Below are 22,678 nucleotides of genomic sequence, written 5' to 3' on the forward strand. Positions count from 1 at the left end.
TTTCTATCAGACTTTGCATTGAGGTACATATATGAGCACTCAAGTCAGAATCCAATATCTAACTAGAAGTAGAAGAAACTATAAGGTTAGATTATATTATGAGTATACCTTCGGAAGGTTTATCATTTTTTTGATCTTTAGGCTCTTCAGGTATTTTGGACAGTTCTTCCTCCAGTGGCCTTCAGTATGATAGTGAAAATACTTTTCCTTTGCCTTAGCCGCCTTTGGACCATCCTTCTTCTGCTTGCTCTCTTTTTTCTGCTTCTTCGCGGATTTAACCTTCTTTCTTTCAGTAGACATTCTCTTGGAAGAAAAAGTCTGCTCTACGGTGAGAACAGTGCCCTTTGAACTCTTCAAGGTATCCTCTGCAGTGACCAATATATTGACAAGTTCGGAGATAGTGCAGTCTAGTTTGTTCATATGAAAATTCATAATGAATTGACTATATGAACTGGTAAGGGATTGAAGGATCAGATCCATCTGTAATTTTTTTTGCATATCTAGCCCGAGCTTCTCAAGCTCCTCAATATCCTTGATCACTGTCATACAGTGCTCATAAACAGACTGCCCCTCGCACATCTTCAGATTGAAGAGTTTCTTACATACTTCAAACCACGCAGTACGGCTCTGCTCACTATACAACTCTTGTAAGTAAGTGATCATGATCCGGACAGTGGGCATATGCTCGTGCTAGCTTTGTAACTCATTTGACATGGACGCCAGCACATAGTACTTGACCCGACTATCTTCATCCGTCCACTTCTCAAAAGTAATTTTTTGCTTAGTAGTAGGACGGTTTGGTAGCATTACGGGATCTTGATCGAGAATATGGCTTAATTTTTTTGAGATCAGGATAATTTTGAAGTTTTTGAGCCAGTCTTTAAAATTATTACCGATCAAATGATTGGTTCAAAGATGCGGACTAAAAGATTTGAGACTGACATGATGATTTAACTGTGAGAGTAGAGATTCCAGTTAGACTTTTGTACTTAATATTTATATTTGCTTTTAGGAACTTTAAGATGTAAACAATGACTCCCACTAATTTATCGGATCCTTTCACTCTCCGAGAAGGAAATGAAAATTCTAACGCGATAAAGAATTCTTAGTGCGTGCTGCAGTCCCACCAATGACATGCACCTCACCTAACAGTTATTGATAACATGCACACCGATGCGTAGGCAATTCTTTATCTAGATGCTTCTCTAAGCATATTACAGCGACTTGATCTCTAAGTCATGTGGGCTCACCTAACAGTTATTGCCCACACTTCTTAATTAAGGCTGACCTATCATTCACAAGTAGGTGTAAGGCCATCATTGGATCACTCACCTAATAGTTATTGGGCCCAACCTCATCCTTATCCTAGAGCAATTCTTTGCTAATAAAGTAGTTGCATATTTTTGATGCAACTGAACCACTGTAACCAGTCGAGAATAATCAACGTCGGTAGCACGCCTGTATATCTACAACAGTGGAAGATCTATGGACTTAATATTTGTGAGAAAATTTAGGTTTAGGTCTCATCTAATCAATCATCATATGATCGATCTAAATAGTATAGGCTAAACCAAACCGCTAAGCAACCTAATTCAAGATCCAATCTTTCAAATTGGCCAGATAAGTGGAGATCGATGAGGGTCCCCCTGTTGCCTCCCTTAGATACCAATAAATTGATCAGGTCAGCTAATGAAATCAATTAAATAATCATGTCTTATTAATTTGTCTTAGACACCAATAGATCGATTGATCAGAATTGATTAGCTCAAGCGAATCAGACTCAAACGAACGAGCCAAATTAGGTCCTTAGGTTAATCGATTCTACATATGGGATTCAATCGATTTGATCAACAATAATTATATAATTATTAACTTAATTGATCTGATCTTAATCAACACTTGACTTGGTTTAATCAATTATTTAATCGAATAAGATGCATATGACTCAAATCAAAAATCTTAAATGCAAATCTATTACATGACCTAATTAATGATTTTTTCATGACCAAAACCCTCATGTATAAATATAAATTTTAGATTCTAAAATCATATTTTAAATCAAAATTTATTACATAAAAATAAATTTTAAAATATAAAAATAATTTTCAAATTTTAGTACACAAACATATATCATATATATGCATGTAAAATCAGATCTAAACAAAATTTTAGTTCTCAGCATGATTTCATATATCTCACATACTAATCATAGATCAGATTAAAAATAAATTTATGATCGAAATATGTAATCATATATCACATATGTGAATTAAAATTTAGATCATATAAAAATTATAGATTTTATGCATGTATCTATGTATCACATGAACATGAACTAGAATTCCTTCTAGATCAAAATTCAGATCTATGCATGCAATTACATATCAATAATATATTCAAAAATTAAATCTAAAATTAAATTTTAGATTTGAAGATCCATCTATATATCTCATGTATCAAAAAAAAATCTAATTTTAATTTTTTTTAAAAAATATGTATATCAAAATTCAGCATATGAAAACCCGTGGCTCTGATACCACTGTTGAAATTTGAGATTTGATGCATGCATATGTATTTCAAAACTTTATTTTCTAAACACTGTAGTAGAGAATAAGATCAAAACACTTTTAATCTAAATTATACATGCATGAAAATATAAAATCATATAGATCTATCTCATATGCTGAAATTGATATATGTTGAAATTCAGATTGTGATCAAATCATATACCTGTTTCGCAATCTTTTTCTTCAAATCTGGATCTGAAAGAGAAGAGATTCTCTCTTAGTCGCATAAGTATCTGACCTCTATAAATATCCACTCAGGATCAGTCTGAAACAGTCTTTTTTAATCTGAATTTTTATTTTTCAAAATTCAGCCTACTGAATCTGAACGAAGTCTGGATCGCGATCAACACTTGATCTCTTTTCTTGATCTTCTTCTTCTCCTCTTCTTTAGAATTTCTCTCATTGCTATATGCTACTACCAGATGTTAGAAATTAGCAAGGAAGAGGCACCCAACAACTTTTGGACGTGGGACTCCTGGGGACTCGCATCCCAAGAGAAAGGGGGTGTGGGACGCCCAAGGGAAGAGAAAGGGAGAGGAAGAGAGGGAGTGGGACTTCTCTTTTGGCATGTGGGGTTGCTGATTTTGATACTCTAGAGACTTTAGGAGAGGTCCTTTTAAATAAGCACAAAGATTGAATCCTATTCAATCTCATAATACAAGTCCTACTTGCATTGGATTTTCTATTAACTTAAGTTATCCAATTTACTTTAGGAGACCCTTTAGGCGCCAACAATTGGAGCCCTTACATCCATAATTAGACACCCTAAAATACACCCAAGAGAAGCACCATAGGAGAACTAAAAGTCCTCTAATCAATGGACACGCCCAACTTGATCAAATCAACATGGTGCCCAAGAATAACTATCAAGAAAATTAATTAGAGACTTGCACCCTTAATTTATATGATCCATAATTTTAGATACCCAACAATTGAAGTTTCATGAATCTTATTTATGCAGGTTATTAGTAGGTAATTAAATTAGAATTATCTTATCAAATAAGTAATCCCAACGAAAAGAAGAATTAGGTCCAACCATGTACTAGCAAGGTTATCACGATCCAATGGGTTTCTCTAAACCCAATTGACACTCCATAAGCTCAATTACTTCTTCCAAGCCTAATCCCTTTGTTGTATGACCCTATAGGTTCAATTCTATCTGGTAGTAAAATATACAATGATCTCTTATCATTGTATCATTGAAACTCTTTTTAATGGGTCGGAATAATTTCACTTTAACTAAGCAAAGATTGTCGATCTGAAACAATCCTAGTGAGCTCTCACAATCCACCAATGATACCTAGCAGTATGTAGTGGCAACTCAGTAGAACTGAAATGAATCTCTAAGTGTAGTTAACGTATGATTCAGTCCTTCTATCGTGAGTCCTGACTAGATGGCTGGTCATGGATAAATCGTCAAACCTCAACATTAGTCATATGATAGATTCGATTAGCTCAAGTTCAGTTGTAACTTCTATGAAAACTCTTTTCCATCAATCATACTGGTGTGGCCACAGACTCATGAACTTAGCCTCTCAAATCTCATAGGACTACTTTTCTCTATCAAGATCGATAGATCCTATCTTGATGCGCACTCTACTTCTACAGTGGATCAATTATCACCAATATCCATTATAAGGATTCATTGAGATCCATGTTTCCATGTCAGTCAAACTCCAGCAGCATCACTGTGAGCAGCAGTACCATCTCAAGTCGAAGGATCAGTTATACAACTACAGTATTGAGATAATCACTGATGATCGAATAGAAATCTAAGTAATCTCTCATATGGTCATGCTCAGTACTAGTTATTTTCTAACAAATATCCGCACTCGTCGCTCTGTGTCTCTACACAGTAGATCTGAGACTCATCTATCCCGAAGAAAGTGATTTGTGCGTCAGTCTATTCGGATCAATCACCATCCTCATGATGATCGTATGATCGAAAGTATTTAAAAATTAAATATATATCTCTAATTCTCAACACCTTGAGAATATATATCGAAACTCATTTTATGGATGATTCAAAGACACATTACACTTGAATGAAAAAGAAATTATTTTTTTATTGATCATATCAATATATTAAGTATAAAATTATATCCTAGAATTATTATAATGTGTCAGCCATATTGATTTTCAGGACATACATCTAACAATCTTTGCTTTGAAAAATCTAAAAAAAATCATCAATTAATGCGGAACCTTCTGGGGTCTCTCTTGATCAGATAACTTTTAGGTTCTTCGATCCATTCTTCTTTCTATTTTGACTTGCAATCTAAAGCTTTGTTGTGTTGAAGATTGCTCATCTAATCTGTAATCTTTACTTTATCTCTTCTTTATATATTCTTTACCTTCTTAATATAGCTGGGGGAAGCTAACTGCTTCTTCCATTTTACGTCAAAAGAACAAAGAAAAACCTCTACATATGATCTCCTCTAATATGCATACTAAAGATTTTGGTTTCAAGTCAACCTAACCTGCTTAGATTGCAACCTTGGATATGATGTTTTAAAGAATACTATGACATGATTGGTACTCTGCTTAGTTTTATTACATCTGGTCAAGAGTTGATGAGACAAACACATCAAGCTTCTTAGAAAGAGTCCAAGACTGGTTAATTTATGGTAGACCTGTGATGGGATTAGGTTGTGATTAGGAGAAGCATGACTCAACTATAACCTAAATTTTCTGAGTTATGATTTTATACTGACCTAACCAATTTATCAATTAGGTCGAGTTAGGTCTGTAAAAAGTTTTTAGAGATCGGATCAAGTCAAGTGCAACTAAAATCCAACCTCATATATTGATTTCAAGTTGGGTTGATCAAGGTTCAACTCCAACATGAGAAGTGCACTAGTAATCATACATGTAGAAGAAAAATTTAATAATGACATAAATAGTATCTAAAACTCAAAAAATTTGTTGTTGCGGAAGTATTATCAATATAAAGAGATTGTACCATATAATTAAAACCTTTATTTGGATGTGCCGCAAGATTGTGATATTTTGTGAGACCACCTATTCTTACTATAGAAAGTAGAGAATTATAATAGAAATTAACTTATCTCTTATAGACCTAAATCACTAGGTCCAAAAAAATCATCTCGATGGATTACATATCATTATTCTTAGTGTTCCAGTCATGTTTTCAATTATAAAATAGAAAGAAAATAGTTGTCACAACCTGAATTGTCTCTTAATCACTTAATGTTGCTCCTTTGTATATGTATATTTTTTTACCGTGTTCTTTTCTTCTTGTTGTGGAGAGAAATAACATTACTTTTCTCTTGTAGGTTATTCTTCAAGAGTTTCAAAGTAATTCATTTAAAATCAAACTCCCTCTTTTTTTGTATGGGAGTTATGGGTTTATGGGTGGTTTAGTAACCACTTACCACTTTTTTGTATGCAATTTAAAACTGCCCATTTCTCTTTTGTCTTTAAACCCATAATTGGGCATACATATTTTACATCTCCCACTTGTACAATGATGGGCTTAGCAATGTTTTCAACCCAAAATATAGTCCTTTTGATGATCATTCATACAGAAATTTAGACCGTGTGATCAATGAACACTCTTGGTATATTACTGTGCACCTATTAGGGATATCATAGCTATCATTTGTTTGCAATTGGTATAGAAACATTTTCTTGAGTGTCACTTTTTATCCTAGATGCATTGATACATACACCAATAATTAACACATACTCAATCCCTCAAGAGTCATATTTAATTTTCTTTCCAAAATATATATTTATAACTATAAATAGAAAGCTACCTTTAGCTAACATATATATAACTAGTTGATTGATGAATATATACACACTATTGGTGTAACCAATGGACTTCTTTTCCTACTCATATCCCTTAGTTTTAGAGCAATTGTTTCTTAACATGTCTCATAGAGCTAATTATATTCATCACCATTGAAAACATATTAAGATAGTAAATATTGATCTCTCACTTTAAGACATAGTCGAAAGTCCATAAGAGCAATAATGAGGCTAAGATTTATTTGTCTCAAGAAACTCATATAGTGAGTTTCCTAAGCTATCCTCAATATAGCCATAAAAATGTAAAATATATCCTAAGCTAACAAGAGCTTTCATGGAGATTGAATTATGCTTTGTGCCCGGAGCATAGAGGATATCACAAGATTCTTCCATTGTGTAAAGTCAACTTACATGTTCTAATGTCTTTGACCTCTAGTCTTGCATTATTATCTACATATATCTATCTTGTTCCTGTTTAGATGCGATGGTACTCCACGAACACTTCTTGGTCTCCACTCACATAGTCTATGGATGTTGAGTTTACAATGCATATAGGATAAAAATCAATGAGCAATATTATACTGAAAATACAAATAGTACGTTTCAAATCAATATGAGGTGTTATCTTATTCTGCTCGTCACACTCATGAGCAAAATAGCCCATCTCTCTATAACTAAAATACTTTGTCTTGAATTTATTCTTCTGTTTAAATTATTTGTCTTTCTTATTTTTTTGAAGTCCTTCTTAGGCCCATGAGCAATTTCTTTTGCTTGCTTGCTCTTTTCCTTTCACATCTGACCCTTGCCCTTTTTCTTCGAGCTCGAAACTCCCTTTGAACCTGATCCAACTAGGAAGACCCTCTCAATGCCTCTCTAAGATACAAGGCGCTCTTCCTCGAGCTTAAGATGTCGAGTAATATCTGTGAAGATTTTGATATCATCACTATGGATCAGATTGAGCTTCATATGCTTCCAGCTATTATGAAGAGAATGGATCACTGTCTGGATTTGCTACTTGTCTATCAGGACATGACCAACTGCTTTTAGCTCCTTAGTCATCTTTGGCATTTCATTCAGATTCCCACTTATGGTGTAATTAGGGCACTCCTTGTTTGTGTCAAATTTAAAGGTCAGCTATCTCAATTTGATCATAGTTGTCCCATCAAATTTCTCTTTCAGGTGCACCCACATCTTATGAGTAGTGGAAAACTCCTTGCACTTGATGAACACTTGAATTAAGTCACTAGAGGCACATAATTCTATTTAATTGCTCTTTATTTACTAAGAATTTGATACTTTTTGGTCTATTTATAGGTGATTGAGAGTTTATATTCATATGATTCAGATTGAACTCAAATCGGATCAAATTTGAGTGAATTAGGCAACCAACTCCTACTCTAGTGTGAACACGACTTATTCATGAAGGGATCAGATACAAGCTTAAGATTCAACGATCCAAATTAAAAGATAACCCTTCACATAAAATCAAGTGTGAATATGACTTAAATATCAAGGGTCTAGATTAAAAAATTACTTTTCATGAAGATCCAAGTGTGAACACGACTTGTTGATTAACGAAAGAGAAGCAACATGAAGATCTAATAGTCTCTACTCATGCCACCACTCTTCTTATGAAACCCTAGAACATATGTGCCGTCCCAACTCATTTTTGGCGTGAGATTTTCAGATAAAAAAAGAAAAAAATAGATGTGCCACCCCATCTCAAGATCTCACACCCTCTCTTTTTATTTCCTTCTTTCTTACATCCTTTCCCATGCCAACTTCCTTCCTTTCTTTATTACATGCCACAACAAAACCCCTTTTGCACCCCATCTCTTTTCATGCACCACAATTCCTCATGCAATAAGAAATCCCAAACCTCTCCAAACCTTAGACGCCCACTCCCTTTTCTATAAACAGAGCCTCAATGCCTCCTCCCAAAAGGCATCAAGCCAATGCCCCAAAAGCCCTCTTCAAGCTGCCGCCCCCCTCTCTCTCTCTTTCTCTCTTCTCCATAAGTCTAGTGGAGGTACTAACTCTAGCAACTCCTCTTTTTCTTCTTTACCACCATCACATTCTTCCATAGATCCCTTCTCCACATCTCAAGAAGTCTAGAGGAGGTCCTAACCCTAGCATCCCTTCTATCAAATTTATAAGAGGTTTTAATCCTAATACCGATGTCCTTCTTTTTCATATTTCCATGCTTCTATCTACCTTTCTTCTTTGGAGTTTCTAGATCAAGCTTTCTAGTCATCCTACTGCTGTCTGTATAGAGAAAAATAAATATTTCAAGGAGTCTCATCTACCATTGGACGTAGCTAGAAGATCAACCTACTTAAATTATCTTATATCATACTTTTATTTCTTTTTCTTTATATATGCCTCTTTATTTGATCAATGAAAAGTATTTTTATTATAATTTTTTAATTTTTTTCTTAAAAAATTTATAATTTATTATTTTTTTATATTTTTAAAATAATTAACTAAGATCTTTGCAGATATGATCCCAACTCTCCCTATTTATATAGTAGTGAGTAGGGTTAATTTTAGTGTGCTATAATATGTATCAAATTTTGACACCATTATCGAAGATCTTAGCATGATTATTTAAAAAAAAATAAAAAAATTAAAAAAAATTAAAAAAAATATTTTACTGCTTTCTAGGTCTTTATCTCTTGCTTTAGATTGCTTTACTTCTTTTTTAGGAAAATATATTTTTACCTTTTAATTGACTGCTTTCAATAATAGAATTGATTTCTTGCTTTAATCGTAGGATACTTAGCTGCTTTATATTTTTAACTCAATTTAGTTCTTTTTTTAGGCTCTCTAGATCTTCTCATACCTAATTAATCTAATTTAAAACTTATCTCTTATTTCTTCTTGCTTAAAGATAACATAACATAAAAAGAAAATAAAGACACCATATAACACTTAACTAAAATAAAGAAACTAATTAAACCTTAAAAGCTTATTACTTATTTTGGATATTTTCTCTTTTTGCATTACATATTTCCATAAGACATCTTAAGGGCATAACCTATAAACAACATAAAGTGAAAATTTCATCACTCTCTTTTAGCCCACAAACCACCATCCTACATTCGCATTAACCTAAACCTCTTAATTAAAATTAATTAGACGTCAGCCCCTAAGTAACTCGAGCTCAATAAGACAAGTGACCTCAAAAGGTGAACCAGGTCGGGCCTAATTGATCAGTTGGTGTCTAGAAAAGTAGTTTAGAAATTACGTCTCGAAGGAAGATGATTTTTTAATTGATTCCTTTCATTGATCTGACCAACTTAGTTGGTGTCTAAAAAAAATAGCAGGGGGATCCCATCAATCTTACACTTATCTGATCAATTGGTTGGTTAGATTCACACTTGAAGTACTTAACGATATATTTGAAACAATTAAGAGCTGTCTAGTTCTAAGATAACCTCAGGATACAGAGTCAACTGTGTGCTAACTTGATCGCAATTAATATCTAATCATAACTAATTCTTCTCTCTCTTCTTAACTTTAGGACTCCTTAGGTTCTCTTCTTTAGAACTCTTTTCTCTCTTTTTTCTCTTTTTCTCCTCTTCTCTTCCAAAAAAAAATTATTGAAATTAGAACTCGATGAGATCTTTTGGGTGTATGCTAGGATGCCGATCATTACTACCTGATTACATCTACTAGACCTAGAACTAGAAAGAACGATTTGAACAAACTGAGTCAAAATCTTGAACCCAAATCAAGAAACTGACCCACTATGGCAATTGAAAGAGTACTTTACTCCTTCAACCTACACTTACTCACCATGTATCCAGCCTCCTCTTGTGGAGGTAGTACAATACAAAATCAAATCCAGTATTATTCAAATGCTACTATCTTTCTATAAACTGTTGAACAAAGATCTATACAAGCATTTGGATGAATCTTTTGAGATTTGTTCAACTATCAAAATCCAAAATTTCTCGGATGATGTCCTTAGGTTAAAGCTATTCCCATTCTCTCTTAAGGATAAAATCAAATATTGGCTAAACTCGTTGGACTTGATTACCATTTCAACCTAGGATCAGCTTCAACAAGAACTTCAAAAAGTATTTTCCTATAGAAAAAATCAATAAGATTAGAAAATCCATAACCAATTTTTTTCGATGGAGGGGGAGATATTCCATGAGACCTGAGAAAGGCTCAAAGACCTCATCCGAAAATATTCTCACCATGCTATTCCTAAGTGGCAACTTGTCTAGTATTTTTCTGATGGTTTGATAGGAAAGCACAGACAAATGGTTGACTCATCTTGTGGTGGGATGTTCATGCATGAGGCCTAGCAGTTTTTTGAAATTCTAAGTGAAACTTCGTTGTATTACATGTCTAGGAAAGCTCCTACATCGAGACCCAAAAGAGATGGGTTGTATGAAGTTGGCCAATTAATAGATATTCACAACAGGATGGATGAAATAATCTCTCAGAAACTCGATCGACTACTGTAAGATTGTCCAGCCGTATATCAATTTTCTAAGCTTGTTCGAGAGTAAGCCCATCAATCCCAAACCCATAATTCTCATAGATCAATAAACAATCTTTATTCAAATACTTACAATCCCGACTAGAGGAATCATCCGAATTTCTCTTGAAAATCACAAAATATGGTCAATCCGATCCCACAGAGACACAATTATCAAGAATCATGGTATAGGAATCTATCCTATAGCCAGCATCAGCATACCTCGCAGCTTGTACCCAATTACAGCTCTTCTTTCAAGAAAGACATCTGATAAATCATTCGCTCCCACACTTAGACAATTGCAAAGCTAGAGATCCAAATAGATCAACTAGCCACTGCTCTTAGTAGAGAGGAGGAAGGAGAGCTGCTTAATCAGTCTGAGAGTGATCCTGAGGGACAATATCTAGCTAAAAATTTTAATATCCATATAACTTTTTTTGAACAAATGATTATGACTCTCGAAAATGAAATGATCATGAAACAATCCTGTACAACCAAAAAGATCAATACAAATAAATTGACTAAGGTAGAAACGAATAGGAAGAAATTAGAATGATGGAACGAACCAATTCCATTATCATCCTACTTATCTATAGTCCCATTCCCTAGTGCCCTAGAATCATCCATTTCTTTTAACGGGAAGGGACGATAAATTGATGAGATGATGAAATTAATTGAGACTTCCCAAGGACTATAAATGCATAACACAATGAAGGAAGCTACACTCATAATTCTTCCTCAAGATTTATTAGATCCCTATCTAACTCACTTCGGGGTGGATGAATTTGACGTAGATGGGTATATCACAGATGTAAATGACCTAGTTGATATGTCCTATCCCAAAATCACCCCACTTTGGATCAAAAAATATGAGCCATCATCTAGCCCTCCAATATCTCTCTTATTAGAATCACCATCTGTTTTAGAACTAAAGTCACTTCCTGACACACCTACTAACACTCTTTTAGTGAGCCCTAATCAGAAAGCCAACCTTGTAGGTATTCTAAAAGCACATAAAGAAGCTATCGTATGGGATATCTCAGCAATGATAGATAACGATATTAAAATTTTTATGACTGATCTTTCTGTAATCGGTATTACTTTCGATGACTGTCTCCAAAATCTTTTTACGATATTAAAAATGATGTATGGAGATAGATTTAATATTAATTTAAAAAAAGTATCATGATATAGAATGAAAAGAGATGATGTCGAGACACATTATATCCGAGAAAGAGATTACGGTAAAACAGGATATAGTTGAAGAAATTCTTAAGCTACCATCTCCAATCTCAGTCCAATAAATACAATCCCTTCCTGATTATTATAAAAATTATGATCATATTTTTAGACCCTGATATTGCATGCTTGCCCAGTACACTCTATTGATCTGAATTAATCATCATAGAGTATTCTACGGATGTTTTACTGCCATGATGATAAGACCTCTTGATTGATCTTGTTCTTTTGAAACCTTGAAGAATGTACCCAAGTTGGTTATAACTAAAACTCCATCATAGCGTCCAACTAAAAATATTAAACTTAGCACTTATTGGGAGGCAACTCAATTTTTTAAGAATAGTCTTAATAAAAGTCTGGTTGAAGACGTTAAACTTAGCACTTGTTGGGAGGTAACCCAGCTTATGCAATATTTTTTAAATTTTTTTTCATTTTATAGGAATCTCTAAAAAGATAATTAGCTAAGTTGGATCTTTGAAGTAGAGTAGATGAGTGATGCTACTAGCCAAGTTGGGGGGAGAGCCATGTTCACACCAGCTAGAGTCAAGAGCACACCATGTCCAATAATGAAGGATCTCTCAACAATGAATACACACATCGAACTTAGGTGGTATCCTTCCTTGTTATGTTTTATTATAAGTCTCTTTTTCTATTGGGGATAATGAAAATTAAGTTGAGAGAGAGAATAACTAATTTAGCAAAAAAAAATAAGATGATTTTTAGCATTGTCTCACTGAGTAATGAGGCCTCTTCGCCTAAGTAAGCATTATGATTCGTGTCAAAAGATAAGAATGCCAAGAGATCTAGTTTAGAGTCAGTCTCATTTTGTAGCTTTTTTTGAACTCAAACCAATAAGCTCAAGAGATGTTCTACATCTAATGCCCTAAAGCTAATTGGTTTGAGAGTCATTGGCTGAAAGCTTGCTACAAGGATCAGTCAGAAAGCTCAAGAGGTTAAGACATTGCACTAGACTCTTTTTTTTTAAAAAAAATATTTCTTTTGAAGATAATAAGAGGATAAAATTATAAGAAGATAATAAATCTAGCTCATATCAAGTTAGAAAATTTAAAGAGTAGAGTTGAGAGTTGGTGAAAGAAGATCTCTAATAATTTCTATGGCTAACACTCAACCACTAACTAGATCGAATTAGTAATCTAATGAAGTACCTCTTTAATAGTCTAGTCAAGTATCCACTACCATTAGAAATGCTTAGGATAACTTTCAATTCAAGGATAATTTAGTGCATACTACTAAAATATCTATTTTACTCGATGATGATCAAAAGCTAAGTTGGAGGATGTGATGAATACTTGAATTAAGTCACTAGAGGTACATAATTCTATTTAATTACTCTTTATTTATTAAGAATTTAATACTCTCTAGTCTGTTTTGCAGGTGATTGAGAGTTTGGATCATACGATTCAAATTGAATTCAAATCGGATCAGATTTGAATGAATTAGACAGCCAGCTTCTATTCTAGTATGAACGCGACTTATTTATGAAGGGATCAGATGCAAGCTCAAGATTTAAGGGTCCAGATTAAAAGATAATTCTTCATATAGAATCAAGTATGAACACGATTTAAATATTAAGGGCTTAGATTAAAAGATCACTCTTTATGAAGATTCAAATGTGAATACGACTTATTGATCAACGGAGGAGAAGCAACATGAAGATCTAATGGTCTCTATTCATGCCACCACCCTTCTCATGAAACTCTAGAACATATGTGCCACTCCAACTCATTTTTGACGTGAGATTTTCATGTGAACGAAGAAAAAAAACAGATATGCCGCCTCATCTCAAGATCTCACGCCCTCTCTCTTTATTTCCTTGTTTCTTACATGCTTTCCCATGCCAACTTCCTTCCTTTCTTTATTACTCGCCACAACAAAATCCCTTTGCACCCCATCTCTTTTTATGCACCACAATTCCTCACACAATAAGGAATCCCAAGCCTCTCCAAATCCTAGACGCCCACTCCATCTTCTATAAATAGAGCCTCAGCGCCTCCTCCCAAAAGGCATCAAGTCAACACCCTAAAAGCTCTCTTCAAGCTGCCACCCCTCTCTCTCTCCCTCTTTCTCTCTTCTTCGTAAGTCTAGGAGAGGTACTAATTCTAGCAACCCCTCTTCTTCTTCCTTGCCCCCACTATATTCCTCCATAGATCTCTTCTTCACATTCCAAAAAGTTTAGAAAAGGTCCTAACCCTAGCATCCCTTCCATCAAATCTAGAAGAGGTCCTAATCCTAGTGCTGCTATTCTTCTTTTTCATATTTTTATACTTCTATCTATCTTTCTTTCTTAAAATTTTTAGATCAAGCCTTCCAGCCATCCTGCCACTGTTTGCACGGAGGAAGATAAAAAATTCAAAGAAGCACATCTACCATCTGATGCAGCTAGAAGATCAACCTAATTAAATTATCTTATATCACACTTTTGTTTCTTTTCTTTTATGTATGCTTCTTTATTTGATCACTGAAAAATATTTTTATTGTAATTTCCTAGTTTCTTTCTTGAGTTTCTTGCAATCTATTACTCTTTTCTTTTGTGTTTTTAAAATAATCAAATAAAATCTCTACAGATATGATCCTGACTCATTTTATCTATATAGTAGTGAGTAGGATTAATTTTGATATGCTACGATATATATCAGCACTCATCCATGAGCTCATCTACCATTGCGTTTGACAGAATACCATGTGCGGTGGTATTTTTTGTATTCCGAACACGATCAGCCTCTTGATCTTTGCTATTCTGAGCACCATCCTTCTCACCAGGATAAGCCATGGCATGATTGATGGCTTCCAAAGCTTTTTATTCCTCAAGAACATAGTGAATCTTAGTTTGCCAAATATATGGTTCTTGCCATCTAGTTTTTTGCCTTTGTTAAGGTTAGCAATAATGTTCTTTGATGCCATCCCAAACTATATAGACATTTGGTACAAAATGAATGCTAGCATATTTCCACCGAAACATATTTTTGTTTAATTTTGTAGCATACATAAATAATGATACTCTTAATATAAATAACGAAATCGAAAGTTCACTTTGTTTCCAATCATCTTCCATATCTTATATTAGAACACTATTATTTATCATCTACTCTTAATAATATCTTTAGAACAACACATATGTTATTCATTTAACTATTGCTCCTACTTAATCAAATATAATTGAATAGGTAAACTTGCATTAATAAAAGAATTTAACTATACATGAGTCAACACAACATAAAAGAAAACATGTATACATACAAATATATTTACAGATATGATTCAAATTTAAAACAGCTAGAAAATATAAGTAAAAATATTTCTAGCTACTATATGTCTTGCTCTACGAGGATCAACACTATTTTGCCTAATAGTTGACCTAGTCACTAAAATCCTATAAATCAGAAAGTTTGGCAACTAGCTGCTCATAAGTATATACTTTTTTGTATTTCCAATATTCTCTTATTATTTTTTTCCAAAAATCTGATATTGTGTCACGTAGGAGTTCTATTTTATGAAATTCACCCATTGCATACTCTCTTCGAAATCTTTTTATTATAAAATCATCATCAAGTGTACTTCTAGGTCATTGCCTTTCATTTTATTGGATTTCAAATCATTGAACTTGTTCTTTGCAAATAGATCCTCTAATAACCTTCTTAGATGTAATAATTATCATTTTATCTGTCAATAAATTAAACAAGTACTATTAGGCTCATACTCAATTTAGTATTTTTCAAAAGTACTAAACATGCTCAAAAAAATAATAATAGCACCAAGTGACTCCCATTAGCTCCCATTTGATTAAAACTTAGTTGAAAATAATTTTTTATAATTAAAATTTATTTTTTGAAAAATTTTATTAATTTTTCAAACACATTTTATTAGTAAAAAATTTAGAATAAATACTTATTAAATTTTAAAAAATTTTGAAAAAATTACCAACAATATTTCACCAAAAAAAATACCAATTTATAAAAATTAAAGCTGTTCTGACCACTAGAAGAGGTCCTATGCACCATAGATGTTGTGTGTACTCCACACACCACCTTCCCGGCCTCCTCTTCCGATGAAATCGATGGTATTCATTTCTCTTTTTTTAAAAAATAATGGGAAGTTGATATCAGGTTTTATATTTACTAAATCTCATTTCTAAATTGGTGTTTGGTAACTCATCCTAAATTCAAATTTAAAAGTCCAAATTTTTAGATTTTAAGCTGATTTTTTTTATAACTTTGAAGATCTATAACTTTTTATCCTGAAATCTAAAGTATATCTATAATATGTCATTTTAAAGCTCTACACCTCTACTTTACAATGACATAAATTTCAAAATCTAATTCAATATATTCAAAGAGATATAAGCCTTGAAATATATTATTAATTATTATTTGAAACATAATTGAAGCATATAATATATAATTTTATATTTAAATACAAAAATATACATTTAAATATATCTAGAATCAAATTTAATTCATAAACCTTACTTTGATACCAATCTGAAAACTAGACAATTCTAATGAAAATTGACTCTTATAGGCTCAAATCATTAGGTCTAGAAAAATTAATTTGATGGATTAAATATCATTCTTTTTGGCATTTCAATCATATTTTCGATCACAAAATAAAAAAAATTATCATAAAAGTTTTTTATTTTTTTATTTTTTATTACATTCTTCTCTTCTTGTTGCGGAAAGAAATATAAACATGTCTCCATTGTTTTGTTTTATTTTATTTTATTTATTTATTTTTGTACATTCAAAAAATGTCTTTTTGACGAAATCAGTACCAATTTATGTTAAATCAATATCGTTGATTTAAAAAATTATAATATTTTAAATATTTCTATTATTTATTTATTAAAAAATCTCCTCACCCATTAACCCTCCCACCGGATTAGGTAAGAGGAATTCAACTTGAACCAGACTGTCCGGTTCATTTAACCGATCCGCATGAAAAGCATAGCGCTTGGAGGGGAAGGGGATGCGATGTCGCTGGCCAAGCTCTCCTCCGCCTTCCTCCGCCGTGGCGGCACCAACAGCCTCCTCCCCCTCCTCCACTGCCAACGCCTCGGTGGCCTTCTCTTTTTCTCCTCCGCCATCACCGGCGCCGCCTCCGAGGGACATAACTCATTCCACAGACCCCATTTTATGGTTGCTTATCTTGTCAACTCCTGTGGCCTCTCCTCCGCCGAGGCGTCCAAAGCCACCAAATTCCTCGCCCACCTTAAATCCACCGAGAGGCCAGATGCGTTCCTCGGATTCATGAGAAACCGCGGTTTCGACGACGCCGGTCTCAGAAAGGTCGTATCTCGCAGACCCAGATTTCTCTGCTGCGGCGACGCCGAGAAGCTCCTGGCCCCAAAATTCCAATTATTCCAGGAGCTGGGCTTCTCTGGCTCCGACCTCACCCGTTTATTCCTTTCCAATCCCCACATTCTTAAGCTCAGCCTCCACCGCACCATCCAGCCCCGGTTGGAGTTCTGGACGGCCCTCCTCGGCTCCAAGGAGCACCTCTTGAAGGTCCTCAGGATCAGCGCATGGTTTCTCAATACCAGCATTGAGAAGATCGTCATGCCCAACCTCTCACTGCTGCGGGAGTGCGGCATCTCGGATCAAAAGACGGCTTTGGTGTTGCGCAAGTCTCCCTTGTTAATCCTCCGAAGTCCCCAAAAGCTCAGAGCTTTGATGGAGCGGGTCGATGGGATGGGAGTACCCCGCAGCTCGGGGATGTTCTTGCGGGCTCTCCAGGCTATCAACCGCCTCAGTGAGGCTAAATTCAATGCTAAACGATGCCTCCTGAAGAGTCTCGGGTGGTCAGAGGTCGAATTCTTTGCTGCCTTCCGCAAGGACCCACTATTTGTGACAAATTCTGAGAAGACGTTGTCGGTCAAGATGGCTTTCTTGGTGAAGGAAGTTGGTTACGGGCCATCGGATGTTGCTCTCCGCCCGAAGCTCCTGATGCATAGCTTGGAGAAGAGGTTGAAGCCTCGGCATCGAGTCACGCAGATGTTGGAGGCGAGTGGGTTTCCTAGTGGTAAATATGAGTTCACCACCATTATGAATTTTTCAGATAAAGTGTTCATGGACAAGTTTGTTATCCCACACAAGGAGAAGGTTCCAGGACTGTTAGAGATGTATGCTGCTACATGTGGCAAGATAGGAACCATATAACTTTGGGTGTTCTTCTAATGTGCAATGACTTCTTTGTGTCCGTCCATGATTGCGTTAAGGTATTACGTTTGACTTCTTGTGTGATTACTTGAGCAATGCTGTCATATGAACATGTGGCTAAACTTGTATAATTCTTTTATCAACTTCATAATGTGTGCCATTCCAATGATTTATGAGTCTAGCTTTGCATTAGACAATTGTATAAAGGAGAATACAAAAAGATTGTAGTTCAACAGATGATTGAATATGCTAATGTTGGCACCTGTAACCAAAAAATATCATTCGTTTGAAAATTTTAGGATTTTCAATATCAAATTTTGCAATGCGATATCAAAGGTCTGTAGCTGTACTTTGTCCAAATAAAAGGGGAAAAAAAATCAAGAGAAAGCTACTTTGGATGAGTTACATACCAAGTATTTATATATGTTTTTGGGGATGTAACATTAAAAATCATGAAACTTATCCTGTATTGTTGTTATTTGAGATTCATGCCTCATGGAAGTTCCAAGTTTACAATATAAGCTATCCATGAGCGCTCTTGCATAGGAGTGGGCCCAACTCTCTGTTCAGAATACATAACATGTTTAAAAGAGGCTTGTTTCAGCATTAGTTTTTGTGGAACACCAAATAACTGCAAACTTATGTTTGATTCCAATTGTTCCAAGAAACATGGATTATGCTTCCTAAAAAGGAAAAAAATTGTTATATGTTGCTGTTTCTTTTGCTTCATGTTGTTCTTTGGTTATAGCATTTTATGCATCATGGAACCCCTTCTGTATGTCGTAGTGGCTGTTTTTTCCTTGTTTCCTTATTGTAAGATCACGTTTGGTGGATTAAATAATCCACTTATTGAAGGTTGGTGGAGTGGTGTTCTGCTTTATTGAGGAAAATTAGTGAAATTGTGACGGCAAATAAAAGAGTTGCTGGTCCTAGTTGGACTAATCAAATCTAGATATATAATATAACAGGTTTTTAGTTTCTGATGTATATCTACCTACGGTATTTTTTGACTTTACTGGTACATATTAGCAAGGAAAACAAAGGAAACCTTATAGTTGAGAAGTGTGTATATGTGGTTATACTGCTAGAGCCAGCTTCATGTGAAATGAAGTCTGCATATACTCTTGAACGATATATTATAGAGCAAGTTAGTTCTTTTTATAGTTATGAAAAGTTAACGTCCACTACCCTAAATGTCAAGGTTTTAATTGGAACTAGTCTATATACTCTCAAGCCTTTGCTCTTGGTTAAATTTGAAATTCAGATCTTATTTAATTTTTATGGCCAATTCGAGGTTAAACCGATTCTGTTGACTAGAAGGTGATCTTTATTCATATAAGGATATATAAGGCAAATATATATCTTCAAAATAAATTAATTTCATACTAAATGTTTCCCATATATTCCTTTTCTAAACTAGTTAAAGAGATTGGATTTCTTTTATTTTATTTTTAATTTTTGAGATGGTGAGCTCCTCCGCCCCAAGCGCCTTAAAAAGAAAATAAAGGAAATCCAATCTTCCCTGGTTAAAGGTGGAATAACTGGCATCATGGTAACTCTTTGAATGGACTCACTGCCACCTCAAAGTAATGCCTTTTTGGAAGGGTTTGGGTTCACAATGAAAGCATCAAACATGTTGAAAACAAACCATCCCAATCCCAGGATAGTGAACCAATTACTGCTGGACTGGAAAGAGCTGAACCAGATGATCATTTTACTGGAATTTTTGAGGAGCTTTGGGTGTTTGGAGGCTGAGGTTTTGTCCCAGTTCTGCAAGAGCCTGGTTTTCTTGACAGTTTTTGAGGTGTTTTCTTCCAAGACTGAATTTTGGTGAAAGAAGTCAAGGGCAAGCAATCGGACATCGCCACTGAAGTGAAGTTTCTGGTGTATAGCTTGGAGAAGTCATTGATTCCTCGGCATCAGGCCATGCAGATGCTGAAATCCAAAATGTTGCTTGTCAAGGATTGCTCAGAGAAGTATATTCTCCAGCACCAGGAGAAAGTCCTAAGACTATGACAGATGTATATCACTTTCTGTGATACTGGTGGTTCCTGCTGATTCAAGTTCTTGATTTTCCCATGGCCTTTATGATCTCAGTTCATGTATTCCATGTTAATCTCTTAACAATTACATGACCAGTTCTTTTTAACTTGTATGAGCAGTTTTGGTAACACCATGATATTGTGTAAGGGCAATTGACAGTGATTGATATTTTGGTTCATAGCATCCTTAACTAAATGGATTGGAGAATGTGTCAAATTTGCATGATTAGTTTAGCCACTGAAGTCTATATGAATGATCTCATATATTTAATAAATCAATGAAGCTTGCTGTTCTACTCCTGTTGAGTGCCAAATCAAATAGTATACTGTCTCCATATATCTGATTGCTGATATTGTTTTGTATTTCTGCTGGATATTTTCCAATTTGATGCATTTTTCTGCCTCCATAATGCTGGATTTTTTCTTAATCTGATAGTGTCGCTACTCCATGGATAAAATAAAGGCTACTCAAGCATAAACTTGGATTTATTTAAGCTTACTTGCTATTTGCATAGAACTATTTGATATATTCTATCAGTGGCTAGTTGATGCCATAGATCTTCCATAAGTTGCTTGTCCTATATAGGCTTGAGCTCTTTGGTGAAGACATGAAAAAGCAGGTCAACTAAAATCTATTTGAGATGCCATTTGGTTTGATCATGGATTTGACTATTAGATTTCAATGCACTGTTTGTTCAAGATCTATTAAACCAAAGTTGTTTGAATCATTTTGTCATGTTGCTCAAGCGGTGCCAAAATTAAATGCTTCTTGCTGAATAATGACATCCTATTTGACATAAACAAAATTCAGTGAGCATATTTTTTTCTCTGTTGGGGCCACTTTGACAACTAGATCATCATGAGTTGGAGATAGAACCAAAAAGCTTGTTGATACTTGCTGTTGTTGTTAGGACAGGTTCCATTAGGGGATGAAATCTTCCAAGGGTATAAATTCATACTCTCAGAAAACCATCCACTTATGTGCATGTCATGCTTCAAAATTATTGCAGTATTATGTATGAGTTTTCCTGACTTGCTATCAATCAGAGCTATCGGTGATGTTGTGACTGTATCTCTTTCTGATATTTTTTTCAATTCTGATTCTAATGGTGCCTGGTATACTGAATCCTCAAGTTGATCCCAGATCCACGTAATCCCAAGGGTGTTGTGGACCTTCTTATTTAGGGTGGATGCATTATTATACAAGTTTATTTTTGAGGAAATCACGTTCAATGTAAACTAGTACAGACCTACAAAGAAAGGTAAGAGTTCTTAAACTAGTTGGACTGCTAGAGATGTATACCACTGCATGTGGCAAGATAGGCACCATATTCCTGTGGCAAGATAATGTGCAATGACTTCTTTGTGTCCTTCCATGATTGCATTAAGGGATTACGTTTGACTTCTTGAGTGATCACTCTAGCAAATGTGTCATCTGAACATGTTTGACTAAAGTTGTATGATTCTTTCATCAACTCCATAATGAGTGCCATTCCAATGATATATGTGTCTAGCTTTGCTTTAGACAATTGTATAAAGGAGAATACAAAAAGATTGTAGGTGAACAGCTGATCGAATATGCTAATGTTGGTGCCTACAACTGAAATTTATCATTCTTTTGGAAATTTCAGGATTTTCAATATCGAATTTTGCAATGCAATGTCCAAGGTCTGTAGTTATACTGTCTCAAAAAAGGAAGAAAAAATCAAGAGAAAGCTACTTTGGATGAATTACATACCAAGTACTTATATATGTTATTGGTAATGTAAGATTAAGAATCATGAAAGTTGTCCTATATTGTTGTTATTTGAGATTCATGCCTCATGGAAGTTCCAAATTTACAATTTAAGCTATAAATTGTAAGCTTGTAGTGTAGCCATTTCATGGAATATTACAACTTGAATAAAGGCTACTGAAGCATAAACTTGGATTGATTGGAGCTTGTTATTTGCATCGAACTATTGGATGTACTTTGTCAGTGGCCTCATGCAGTTAGGAACTAGTTGATGCCATAAATCTTCCAGAGTTGCTTGTCCCACATGGGCTTGAGCTTTTTGGTGAAGACATGAAAAAGCAGGTCAACTAAAATCTATTTGAAATGCCATTTGGTTTGATCATGAATTTGACTATTAGATTTTGATGCACTGTTTGCTCAAGATTTATCAAACCAAAGTTGTTTGAATCATTTTGACATGTTGCTTGCTGCCAAAATTAAATGCTTCATGCTGAATAATGACATCCTATTTTGACATAAACAAAATTCTGTGAGCATATTTTTTTTCTCTGTTGAGGCCACTTTGACAACGAGATCATCATAAGTTGGACAGAGAACCAAAAAGCTTGTTGATACGTGCTATTGTTGTTAGGACAGGTTCTATTAGGTGATGAGAT

At 34.6% G+C, this 22,678-nt stretch overlaps 1 protein-coding gene across 1 annotated transcript; it reads left to right on the forward strand.

Annotated features, from left to right (window-relative positions):
- Positions 1-16,990: 16,990 nt before the first annotated feature.
- On the forward strand, positions 16,991-18,418 carry LOC105058368 (transcription termination factor MTERF8, chloroplastic). The gene has a single exon (XM_010941272.3). It carries the CDS (start codon positions 17,025-17,027, stop codon positions 18,243-18,245), a length of 1,221 nt encoding a protein of 406 aa, XP_010939574.1. The 5' UTR covers positions 16,991-17,024; the 3' UTR covers positions 18,246-18,418.
- Positions 18,419-22,678: the final 4,260 nt, after the last annotated feature.

This window comes from Elaeis guineensis, chromosome 15 (genome assembly GCF_000442705.2).
Source record: "Elaeis guineensis isolate ETL-2024a chromosome 15, EG11, whole genome shotgun sequence".
Lineage (NCBI taxonomy): Eukaryota > Viridiplantae > Streptophyta > Magnoliopsida > Arecales > Arecaceae > Elaeis > Elaeis guineensis.

Excerpts from the sequence above, each read along its gene's own strand:
- LOC105058368 (XM_010941272.3), top strand. The coding sequence starts at position 17,025 with ATGAAAAGCATAGCGCTTGGAGGGGAAGGGGATGCGATGTCGCTGGCC.